We start from the raw sequence: 12,944 nt of genomic DNA, 5'->3' as shown, positions 1-12,944 counted from the left end.
ATATAGACAGTCAGTTCATGGAGAAGACGAGGGTAGTCTAAAACATTGAAAGAACTTTAATGTCACTAATAAACAGAGAAATAACATTTTCCTCCCATTGTACAGGCAAAAAGTTAAAATATCTAACAGTAATACTTGCTTGCAGATTATAAAGCAGCAGAATGGTTCTTACACTACTATGGAGAGTGTAAAGTGGAAATATCTAGTAATATCAGTTGCTCCATGCACTCAATATGCCCCATGACCAAACACGTATTAATATGGAGGGATGAGAATGAGAAACTCACAAATGCGAACAACAACTTGAAGGTTCTTAACAGGGTTGTTTCAAAACAAAACAAAATATAAGCAATTACATGTATAGTAAAAACATAATGGAAAATAAATTAGGTACTATGGTGTATTAATTCAACAGGATGTTTAGAAGTGGAAATCAACCAGAACTTCAGGTATTAGCATGAATAAATGTCAAAAAGCATAATGCTTTTGAGTATAAAAAGCAAGTGAAAACTGATTGTGTTTCTCTTACATATAGTAAGAAAAATTTGAAAAATTACAAAAACCATATTGTCTTGTTTATGTATATGCAAACAGGCAAAAAAAAAAATAAATAAATGTATGGGAATGAAAACCTCTGAGTAGTGCTGGTTACCCCTGAGGCGGTGTGGCTAGTGGGATGGTGAAGAGAAATGAGATTTAAGTAGGGTTTGGAGAGAATTCAGTTGAGTCAATAATATTTTATTTTCTAAGTGACATAAATATGACAATGATAAAAGTAGGAATTATGCATAAAACTGGGCAGTATGGACATAATAAGTCCACTATATTATCATCTACTCTTGTCCTGTTTCTCAGGGAAGTTAAAAATCTCATAATAAAAAACTCTTCCCATTTTGTTTATGTGCTCATTTGACATGAAATCTATGAACCACTTCAGAAAATCAAGAATGTCATACTATGGATGCGTATTCATAAGTGGGAGAGGTGGGCGAGGGTATGCAAGTGTACACGCTTTGCTACTCTCTTCATTGGGTCTAACATGGCTGCCATCACCTAAACAAATAACTTTGCTACTTCAGTGACCACCACTACTAAAATTTAAAAGAATAAGAAAACCTACACACAGAAACAAAATTTCTTCAAAGTTATCAATCCTTCTTTTTCAAAAGCTTTCAGAGATATCCTACATCTGACTCACTGCTCCAAATATGTGGTCCTCTGAGTCTCACAGTGACAATGACCATACGTTGGCTGTCCTTGGGTATGTGATGGATTGCGGATGAGCAATTCAGATATCCAGCTTTCGTTACTGAATCTTTTTTAAAACTTAGTTGCCAATTATCACCATGGTAGTCGAATCAGAAACATAAATAATTTAAAGCCATTATTGAAGAAGTGAAGGAAAATTTTAATAATTTATACAAGATAGAAAAATATTACATCTCTCACTTACTGTATTTTTTATTTATTTATTTATTTATTTATTTACGTATTTATTTATTTAATATAAAGATTTTATTTATTTATTTGACAGAGAGAGACACAGCGAGAGAGGGAACACCTGGGTGGCTCAGTCGTTGAGCGTCTGCTTTTGACTCAGGTCGTGATCCCAGGGTCCTGGGATCGAGCCCCGCATCGGGCTCCCTGCTCGGCGGGAAGCCTGCTTCTCCCTCTCCCACTCCCCCTGCTTGTGTTCCCTCACTTACTGTATTTTAAAGCTTACTGCTTTCTCGTATTTCATTGGCCATTTGAAGATTCTGTTTTGTGAAATGTTTATCCAAATCTTTGGCACATTTTAATTTTCTTTTTCTTGTTGAGTAGGACTTTTCATATTCTTCTGATCCAAGTTCTTTATTGACTGTATGTATTACAAATAATCTTCACCTTCTGATTTCAATTTCTCTTTCATTAGTGATGACTTTTGATAAAGAGATATGCCTTTTCATCAATATTTTTTTCAATTTGTTTCTTGCTTTTTAAAATCCTACATAAGACATTTTGCCTATTCGAAGGTCAGAAGTTATTCCCCTGTGTCATTTTCTAGAAGCTTTATTGTTTTACCTTTCATATAATCTACCTGGTTTGATTTTTGTGTATGCAATGAGGTAAGGGGTCAAAGTCCATTTTTTTCCCTTATATGTATCCAGTTAATCAAGTTTCATTCATTTAAATGGCCATCCTTTCCAACTGCTCTGTATACTACTTTTGTCATAAAAGTGTCCACAAATACTTTTTTTTTTCTTGCTTCAATTCTGTTTCATTGATTGGCATAATTGCCTATATTTGTGCTGCTCTCAAATTGTCTTTATCACTATAGATTTATAACACATCTTGATATGCAATAGTAGTAGTAATAGCAGTACATTTGTTTTTGCTTTTTAATCTTGGCCCATTGTATTTCCATACATGTTTTAGTATTAGCCTATCAGTTTACACATGCACATACACACACACACACAAAACTAGAATTTTGAGATTACTTTGAATTTATAGATTGATATGATAAAAACTGACATGTTAATATTGAGACTTCAATTCATAATCATAGTATATCTCTTAATTTATTTAGGTCTTTAATTTATCTCATTAATGTTTTTTTGTTTATTGTGTGAAAGATACATTTTTTTGATTTACTTTAAGAAATTTAATTTTATATCAAAGTGTACTTAACATACAGTGTTATATTAGTTTCAGGTTTACAATATAGGTGATTCAACAATTCTATACATGGGCGCCTGGGTGGCTCAGTTGGTTAAGCAACTGCCTTCGGCTCAGGTCATGATTCTGGCGTCCCGGGATCGAGTCCCACATCGGGCTCCCTGCTCAGCGGGGGGTCTGCTTTTCCCTCTGACCCTTCCCCTCTCATGCTCTCTGTCTCCCATTCTCTCTCTCAGATAAATAAATAAAATCTTTAAAAAAAAAAAAATTCTATACATTTCTCAGTGTTCATCATGATAAATGTGCTCTTGATCCTCTTTATCTATTTCACCCAGGCCCCCATAAATTATGGATTCTATTTCATTTGATTCAAACTGCTTCTTAAATTTGTGACTTGATGGCTTTCATTATTTTTAGAAACTTTCATCCATTATCCCTTCAAATATTGCTTCTATCTAATTTTCCCTTCTTAGACATTGATACTTTAATGACACGTTAGAACTTTTTACCATATTATCTATATCTCATAGACTCTATGTTTTTGCTCCTTTATGCTTTTCAGTAGCAGTTTGATTATTCTCTTTTAACTTATATTTTGGGTTTTCAATCCTCTGTTCAGTTGTATCTAAATTTTTTTTCAGTTTCTAAGTTTGTATTTTTGTATCTTTAAGTTCAAAGATACTTATTTGATTCTTATAATTTCCAGTTCTTGGCTGATGTTATACAAATATTTCATGGACATATTCAGAATTATTGTAAAGTCTGTATCTAATTACAAGAATATCTGATTTTCTCTGTGATTTCTTTTTTTTTTTCGATGTCTCTTTTTCCTTTGCATGTTGGTCATATAGCCTTCTATCTTAATAGACCATCATGTGTTACTTTGATACTCTGGAGTTGTTAAGGTCCCACAGAGTAATTCTTATTTTGGCACATAATCAGCATAAGGGAAAATCACTTTGATCCAGTTAGGGATTTAGCTAACTTGAAGCTAGACTTCAGTATTTGAGAAGGCAGTTCCTTTTCAGTTTATCTCTGTTGGTAGGATATAAATCTTCAGGCATTTCAACTAAAATCCTGAGTGTTTTACACACCACCCCTTTCTACTGTGGGTCTTCTGAGTTCCAGTTTTCCTTTCCCAAGAGATTGTGATGGTAGGAATTGCTGTTCATTTTCTAAGCCTCTCAGACAGTTTTTGTTCCGTTTCTTGGTTTTTCAACCACTATCTGCTTTGGCATATATACTAAAGGGAGAAGAGCAGCACGTCAATGTCAGACATCTCTGTACATTTTTTTCTTTGGGATCTTAATGCTTCCAGGGCTCATTACTTGTAGTTCTCTGATACCTTAAAGAGATGTTTCTTTTTTACATTCTGTCTGGCTTTTCTGGTTGTGCTTGAGGGAGGGATTGGTGGACAAAATGCTAGTAGGTCCTTGACAGAGTGACAAATGCATGTGTAATACTAACGCTAGTGTCTTTACATTTTAAAAGTGAATTCTAGTAGGGAGCAAATGGAGGAAAATAGAATGAAGGAAAAATGGAGATAACCTCAGGGACACTGGTGGCAAAAGTAATGATGTTCGGTGAACTAGGAGTTGATGAGGCATCGCTGAAATAATCTATTTTTATTTAACTTCTTTTGGAACAAGTGAAGAGTAATTTTCACTTGTTTGGTAGTTTATGGAGCTTGAAAGAAATACTCATTTTGGTTTTCTTCTCTTCCTAATTTATTACCTGAAAATTCATCAGAATTTATCTTTAGCTTTTTATCCATTTCTATGCAGCTTCCTTTTTATTTGGAACTAAAATTAATTTGACAATATTACCTTTTTTTGTTTCTCTTGGCTTAATTTTTAGCTTCATTTGAGTCTTGAATTCTACTCAATTTTTTATGGAATTGGGGAAAGGTATACAGGCTTCATTCCCATTAATCCCCTCCACCGTTTCTTTCCTACTCTGGATATTGTATATTATAGTTTTGTTTAAGTTTTTGTATTATATGTTTGGAAGTAAATTCATCTTCCCATGTGTTACTATCATCAGAACATTATCCATATATTTATTAGTCTATCATAATCTAGGACAGCACTATCCAATAAAACTCAGTTCTGCAATGTGGTAGGTACTAGCCACATGTGACTATTGAATTCTTGACAAGGGGATAATCCTACCATGACATTGATATTTTTACTTTTTTAAAATTTCAACTAATTTAAAATTTAAATAGCCACATATAGCTAGGAGCTACCATATTTTACAGTGCAGATAGAAGACCTATGTAATTAACTTAGATAAATTTATCCTCCAGAATCCAAATTACTGCACAAGAATGGTTAATTTTAACCTTTATAAAAAACTTTTTAAAAAAGATTTTATTTATTTATTTATTTATTAAGAGATAGAGAGTGTGAGCAGGGGGAGGGGCAGTGGGAGAGAGAGAATCTCAAGCAGACTCCGAGAGCTGAGCACAGAGCCAGATGCAGGGCTCGATCCCATGACCCTGAGATCATGACCTGAGCCCCTAAGCTGAAATCAAGAATCGGTCTCTTAACTGACAGCCATCCAGGCACCCCTTTATAAAATGTATTTTTAAAGAAAAATTATTTAAAATTTTTTCAATATGGGGCATTTATCTCTTCCTATTAATAAAATAATGGCAAGATCATTAATGAGAAATTTAACTGTTAAGTGATGTTACTATTCTTTTTTTTTTAAGCCATGAAATGTCTTTTAAAATACAAGACTATTTATGCTCTTAGATATGAGTTTATCTTTAAATTATCTTATAATTTATCTTTAAATTACAGATTTATACTAATTTTTTTTTCTTTCAGTAATCATCCTGGTTATAAAAATATCACATCAATAGAATGGTTTTCCTTACTATGAGGAATTGGGAGTCAAATAATATTTGATTACATATTTATTACAAGACTTAACTTTTTCATTAGTCATATTCTATTCTTAAATCCTTGTATACAGTATGTTAATGTTCATTAATGTTACACATTTGGGAGTCTATAATTGATAAAATAGTAACTTTGGGGCAGTTTAAGGAATTTTAATAAAAAAATAGATTGGTAGTTTCTAGTGTATTTAGAGAAAGGAATTATCTATACTACTTTGACATTTTTCTATATCACCAATGAGCTCACATTTTTTCCTCTGCTTTTAGTAAAGAGTAAGTGATTTTAATGGAAATGAAGGAGATTGTCTGACATGCAGAAAAATCAGATATCACTTTTACTATGCATCATGGAATATTATCTCTTTCTATATTGCTTATTAATGCCAGCATGGACATTGCAATCATAATAACACAAATGTAATTAAAACCTAAGAAAAATAAGTGATAGATTTGTACTGCAAAACCATAATAATAAATACTAAGTTTTAAAACATATAATGTGGAAATTTGTCATCAGATAAAAACTCAATGCTAATTAATACTTTATCATTATAACCAATTTATTAGATTAATTGTAATTTACTTGACTGGGAAAAGAAGCCAAAAAATTAATTAAAACTTGCAAAACTGCTGGTAATATCAAGATATTTATTGTTCTTTGATTAGCCAAAAATTATTTTGTGTTATGTGCTAATATTTTTAGTTGACAATATTTTACACCGTGTTTTCAAAAATATATATAACTGTAGATCTGCAGTTTCATATGTAAACTAAACACATGACCACCTGGACCATCTAAAGTTCTTTGGAATAATCTGTGGTTTGATAGACGATGGAAATGTGATCTCTGATATCTATAAAACTTCCTTGTTCTTTGCCTATGCTGTTGGAATCACCCAAACCTATTTATAAATTTTAATACAAATTATTTACTTGTATAATGTTCGTAATCACCAAAGTTTTCTAATATATTAGGAATCTAACTGTTTAAAGAAGATATAATTAAAATAAATTAACATTTTTCAGCCATAAGATTATCAATAATATGGCTCTTATATTTAAAATTTTGTCTTGTTGGGGTGCCTGGGTGGCTCAGGCAGTTAAGCGTCTGCCTTCGGCTCAGGTTATGATCTCAGGGTCCTGGGATCAAGCCCCACGTTGGGCTCTCTGCTCAGCAGAGAGTCTGCTTCTTCCTTTGCCCTTCCCCCCTGCTTGTGATCTCTCTCTCTCTCTCTCTCACTCTCAAATAAATGGATAAATCTTTAAAAAATTTTTTTGTCTTATTTTTACATAGCATCTAAAATCACAGATGTATTGACCTCATTTTAAACTTTAAAACTTTACACTAAGCTTTATGTTTTAATCTAGTTTTAATAATTTAATGTATTAATATTTGTTTCATTGTGATATATCAGTTTTGTCAGATGAGGTCATATTTGGTAACCACATTTTAATCTTTTTTAATTTTAATTTTTGTTTTAAAGATTTTATTTATTTATTTATTTGACAGAGAGAGAGAGATAGCAAGAGCAGTAACACAAGCAGGGGGAGTGGGAGAGGGAGAAGCAGGCTTCCCCCTGAGCAAGGAACCTGATGCAGGGCTCAATCCCAGGACCCTGGGATCATGACCTGAGCCGAAGGCAGACGCCCAACAACTGAGCCACCCAGGCGTCCCTTAATTTTAATTTTTTTAAAAGATTTATTTATTTATTTTAGAGAGAGAGAGAGAGAGCCCATGAATGGGGGGAGGGGCAGAGGGAAAGGGAAAGAGTCCCAAGCAGACTCTGTGCTAAGCCAAGGGGGCTCAATCCAACGACCCTGAGATCATGACCTGAGCCAAAATCAAGATTCGGACACTTTACTGGCTGAGCCACCCAGGCGCCCCCATTTTAATCTGAAGCAAGTTATAAATGAATACACATTTGATTACCTAAAATTTATCTCAAATTGCAACTATACATATATTTTTGTCAAAAAAAATCTGATGCATTCTTTTCTAGTGTCTCTTATTTTTCTCTTTTGGTTTTCCCATTTTCATCCTTTTTCTCTGTTTCCCTTGAGTGCTCTTAAAAATTTAAATATTACCCTAGAAGCCTTGCATACTTTGAGAGGTGACTCACCAAAATGATTGAGCCACATTTTTTAAATCATTTTTTAACAAAGACTAGTAAAGGGTTCTTTTCTGATCCGAAGTTTGAAATTATATTTCTCTGCCTTTACATTATTTTTCCTGGTATTTTCTTCCATCATGGTCATTCCTACTTCGCTACCCGATTTCTCCTGCCTACTCTAGATTCCCCAGACAGAACTTTTGGCATGATTTGCCATTCCTTATTTTTGTACTACAGCCAGTTTGTGTTATCTCTACTCGGCCTCCTAGGCTATTAATTGAGTCTATGAAAGCCAAGTGGCTGCTTTTCAATTCTTTCACTTTCACGTTATTCATTAAAAATTTCCTAAAATAGTCAGAACTTTTCTCTCTTCAAGTCACTGTTCCATTGTCTATTTCCACACTCTAACAAAACAACATGCTTCCTCCTTTAGTTAGAAGAATGAGTCAAGCTGACATAAGTTTTGCCAACTCCCCACCTGTGTACTTCATCTTTCTAAGCTTCTAGAAATAAGTATCTAAAAATCCCAGGTATTTTTATTGGTGTTCAGGTCATGAAGATGAATGCTCTTAAGGAGCTCATGGTCCACTGTTTAAAATGGACAAGAAACAAATAAGTATAGAATGAGATGTATGTTTATAGCAGAGGATGGAAATGTATACTATAAGGGTAGGAATGTCTGAATCTCCATGAATTTTCATGAGATGATAAGAGAATGGTAAGAACTCTTCTGTGGCTATATTACATTGTTTAGGATAAGTAGGCAGGTTTTTATTTATTTGTTTTTTACTTTGATGACAATGAATTAACTCTTCAAACATGCATTCCTTTTTTGACAGACAGACCATGGAGACATTGGGAATGGAAGAAAACAATCATTCTCTCAATGAACCACCAATAGTGTCAACCCAATTCCATTTGTCTGTTTCATCCTTTCTGTTCTATGGCATGGTGCTCCATGTCAAATATTCATCTCTTAGTAATCTTATATTCCTTTTGATAAGAGTCTTTTGACCTAGAAGGCCGCAGTGGTATTTACTTTTAAATAACCTATTTTTCCTCTGTATGTCCTTGGACTTGGGTAAATATGTGCTTGAAATCAGAGTAATCTTTACCAAAGAAATTCACCAAAATCACAAGAACATCATATTTATGAGCTTATTTGTTGCTTTAGCTGATACTCAAGGTTATATTTTTGTATATAGACTTAAGTAGAATATAGCAATCAAACGTGGAGCTAAAATTAGCAGAGATAATGTCACGGAGGAAAAGGTTTTTCATCTTTGATCATTAGATGAATATGACAGATGTATTACAAAGATCAACTCAGTTGCTCTTCTCAAAACTCAGAAGCTGTAGCTGTGAATTCTTTTGAGGCACCTCTCTTCAGTGCTGTGATGTGCACTTGGTTACCTTTGGGTCAACACAAATAACACTTCTCACCATTCTGTAGTATGATATTATGATAATATAGCTGTTTTCCTTTGACAGAATTAACGTGGTCAGATTCTAGAATGTTTGACAGAATGAGTCTGACATTATTTATATTTATTTTCAAGGAATAATTTGAATTCACTCTCCCTCTTATATTCAGGTTCAAAACATTATTTGTGGCTGGAGAACGATGTGATGTGGAGACCCTGGAATGGTCCAAAAAGGTCTTCAGAGTACCTGTCTTAGACCACTGGTGGCAAACTGGTGAGCATTTCCAAGAATGTACATAAATATTACAGAAGTGTTCAAAAACACTGCAAGGACTGGAGGAAATTCTGAACTATGACCACCAGGCACAAACTCAGGACTTAGGTCATTCTGGTTTCAGTAGAAATAAGCTATTCTTTGGTATTCCTTCTCCCCCCCAAGACTTATTTATTTATTTATTTATTTATGAGACAGAGAGAGAGAGAGAGAGAGAGAGAGAGAGCATGAGCAGGGGGAGGGAGAGGCAGAGGGAGAAGCAGACTCCCCACTCAGCAGGGAGCCTGACGGGAGACTGGATCCCAGGACCTCTGCGATCATGACCCAAGCCAAAGGCAGACACTTAACTGACTGAGCCACCCAGGTGCCCCTGGTATTCCTTTTGTTAAAAATATCTCTGCAAATGGCATTGATGACGCCATCCTCTCGGTCCCTAGTGTAAAGTACTGAAGACCTCTTCTGCTTCTCCTCCTCTTTGCTTTGCGTATATCCAGTAAGTCACTAAATCTCAGATATTCCTTGGAAGTATCTGTTGGATTCGTACCACCTCAGTACTCCCACTGCCTTTGAGCGGTGGCAGCTGCATTGTTATCTGCCCTGATTTAGATTCTCCTCATCAGCCACCTCTGTTCTCCCTCTCTCCTGAACACCCTGCACACTGGTCCCAGAGCCCCTTTTCTAAAGCACTGTTTCTCTACTAAGATTTTCTGTGGTTCTCTGGCTCCCTTCTTATGTTCCATAAAATCAAATCTCTTCTACCTTGCATGGAAGACAAAGAAGTGTATCTTTTTCCAAAACATTTATCATTATATACGTAACTTATTTATTTACTTATTTTGTTTATTCTCTATTTTCCTCCCACTAAGTGATCCTTGGGAAACAATTCTCATGTTAAGTGGAAATTAAATAAAATTTGGTACAAATTAAAAAAAAACAAAACAAACAAACCTCTCTGCTGCTTCTTTTGAGGCACAGTTGTGTACATTTGTGACAGTCAGTAGATTATCGGGAACCTGTTTTCCCTGTCACGAAGTGTAGAGATTTTGTTCGGTTTTCCATCTGACCCACTGAAAGTAACTGAGCGCTATGAGAACCTTGTGGCTTTCCTCTGTACATATTTTAGTTCAATTCCACTTGGTTCAACAAATTAGATCAACCTTCTTAATGTTTTCAGAATTTTCATCTTCTGAGTAACCGGGGCAGAGTATCAAATTTGAATAAAAAAATAATAAAGTTTCTTTGCAAAAAATAAGCCTGATTTTAAAAATAATTAAAGTCTTAGAAGATCAAGTGAGTGACTAAAACAGAAGTTCAGTGTTCAGTATTTTAGAATTCTTTGATGCTGATAAATTATCCTTTTGACATTCTCTTTTTGCATATTGTCCTTTGGAAAAACATGTTTTCCATCCCCATTGTAACATAAAATATAAAATGAGTGATCAGAGTGGAATACAGTTTCCTTTAAATAAAAGGCAAATCAGAAAGAGTTTCTATTCTCTCTAGTTTTATTTGCCAAGGGAGAAATTTCTTATCTAAATTCAGATTTGTAATTATTTAGGAAGTAAAAAAGCTAAGACAATTCAGAGAAAGAGCAGTGCCATATGTAGAGATACATAAAAACAAGTGAGGAATTATTGCCTCTGAAAAGAAAAGTATTTATAGAATGGCTGCATCCTCTATTCACCAGGAAAGTTCTAATAGTTATTCTCTTAGGCAGGGAGAGAAAAATATCTTGTCACTTTTAAGATGGTTTTCTTTTCCTGGTCGAAGTGAGGGGTTGTTTCCCACACAGTGACCTCATACAAGTGTTTGCAGAAGAGTTTTGTTTTTCCCCCATTAAAGGTCACTATGCCCACAGCCTACTGAAGGGAAAACAGCGCATTAATAAATAAAATCATGATTCTCTTCCTTTTTCTTAATATTGTTGTACGTAATGGCCTGTGCAGCTGTATGTAGTTTGTGCGTCCAGGCTTACAGAAAAGCTTACTGACACCTGAGAAACAAGCAGCTGCGGTCCCTGGCGGGTACTGAGTTGCACGTGAATTTGCAGTTTTTCTTTAATGTATTGTTCAGAGCAAATTAATAGCCACATTATGCCAGGGTGCTGTCACTTTAATCAGGTTTGAATGGCTGCTCAATACTGTGGAAAACAGTACATTTCTACTAGTCACGACTGATTCTTTCTACCCTCCCATCTGATTTTATAGAATTTGATATTGTGTCCAATTAATGTACACAAATACCTACACGTAGAGAGGTAGGCAGTAGCCGGCCAGAGAGGTCGTTTTCTACTTTATAAAAGAAATTCATCCTAGGTGATGCAGATGTCAGCTAATAACAAATCTAGTTAGAATTTTTATTCAGTTGTCTAGAGGAAATCATTATTTTCGAAGATGTAGGTTGTGGTAACTGCAAAGTGATACTGAAGTTTAATATTTGCAGCCGTTCACCTTTCTTAAGGTGATATCATATTAATGTTGAATCACCCCGGAGTCGGGGGGAGGGAAAGGCAGGTACTTTGTGGGTTATTATTAACTCTTAGGAAAAAGAAAGGAAAGTTCAGTATTTCTGGCACAGTCATGAATTTCCTAATGTTTTACATATCAAATGGATGGGGGTGCATTTCCACAAGATGTATGCCAGTAAAAACCTGATAACATTTGAAGGAATGTTAAACGTTGGCCAAAGGAATACTTCTCATTTCAAATGTCAGGTTTTCTACAAGATCTCTTTTCTTTTTTCTTTTTTATTTAGATAATATATTTTATTTGATGACTTATAGCCAAATGTAAGCATCATGATCATTTCAACATGCAATCAACATTAAACAATATTAATAAGCTGTTTTATATTCTTTATTATTGTACTAAGTCTTCAAAATCTGGTGTGATTTGCACTTATAGTACATCTCGATTCAGTCTAGGTACATTTCTTTCTTTCTTTTTTTTAATGTTATGTTAATCACCATACATTACATCATTAGTTTTTGATGTAGTGCTCCATGATTCGTTGCTTGCGTGTAACACCCAGTGCTCCATTCAATATGTGCCCTCCTTAATACCCATCACCAGGCTAACCCATCGCCCCACCCCCCTCCCCTCTAGAACCTTCAGTTTGTTTCTCAGAGTCTATAGTCTGTCATGGTTCGTCTCCCCCTCCGATTTCCCCCGCTTCATTCTTCCCTTCCTGCTAACAAGATCTCTTTTTTTTTATTGACTTAGAAATTGATTTTTTTATATAGTTGTACACTTTTATGAGCCTTCCCTACAATGAATAATTTATGAATTTGCTCTCTGATTACATTAATATATGTGCACAAATGAGCTGTTTCAAAATGGTGATGTATGATTTGGAATTAATTAGGGATATGTTAAGTAACTAAAATGTATGAATAAAAATTGATAAATTCCTATAACTTGAGTTATAAGAAGGTACTCTGCATGCAGTCAATCCATTTCATTACCGTGTTGTTTTTGTTACATAAGTGAAATTTGTACTAGTGACTGCAGATATCTAGTGACTAACATTCTCTTTCGGCCCCTTAATAGCAACACTCTTTAATATCTGAT

The 12,944-nt window shown here is 34.5% G+C and overlaps 1 protein-coding gene across 4 annotated transcripts in view; it reads left to right on the top strand.

Annotated features, from left to right (window-relative positions):
- The window catches only part of ACSS3 (acyl-CoA synthetase short chain family member 3), a 147,506-nt gene that overhangs the window by 89,550 nt on the left and 45,012 nt on the right, over nt 1–12,944 (top strand). For all 4 annotated transcript variants that reach the window (XM_032393748.1, XM_032393746.1, XM_032393747.1 and 1 more), the window contains one exon: nt 9,272–9,375. In XM_032393748.1, coding sequence (XP_032249639.1) covers nt 9,272–9,375 — 104 coding nt within the window. The remainder of the gene's footprint in view (nt 1–9,271; nt 9,376–12,944) is intronic.

The sequence above is a fragment of the Phoca vitulina genome, unplaced genomic scaffold, assembly GCF_004348235.1.
Source record: "Phoca vitulina isolate PV1807 unplaced genomic scaffold, GSC_HSeal_1.0 scaffold76, whole genome shotgun sequence".
NCBI classification, from domain to species: domain Eukaryota; kingdom Metazoa; phylum Chordata; class Mammalia; order Carnivora; family Phocidae; genus Phoca; species Phoca vitulina.
The sequence above is the reverse complement of the archived record's forward strand: the minus strand, read 5'-3'. Positions and strand labels throughout refer to the sequence as shown.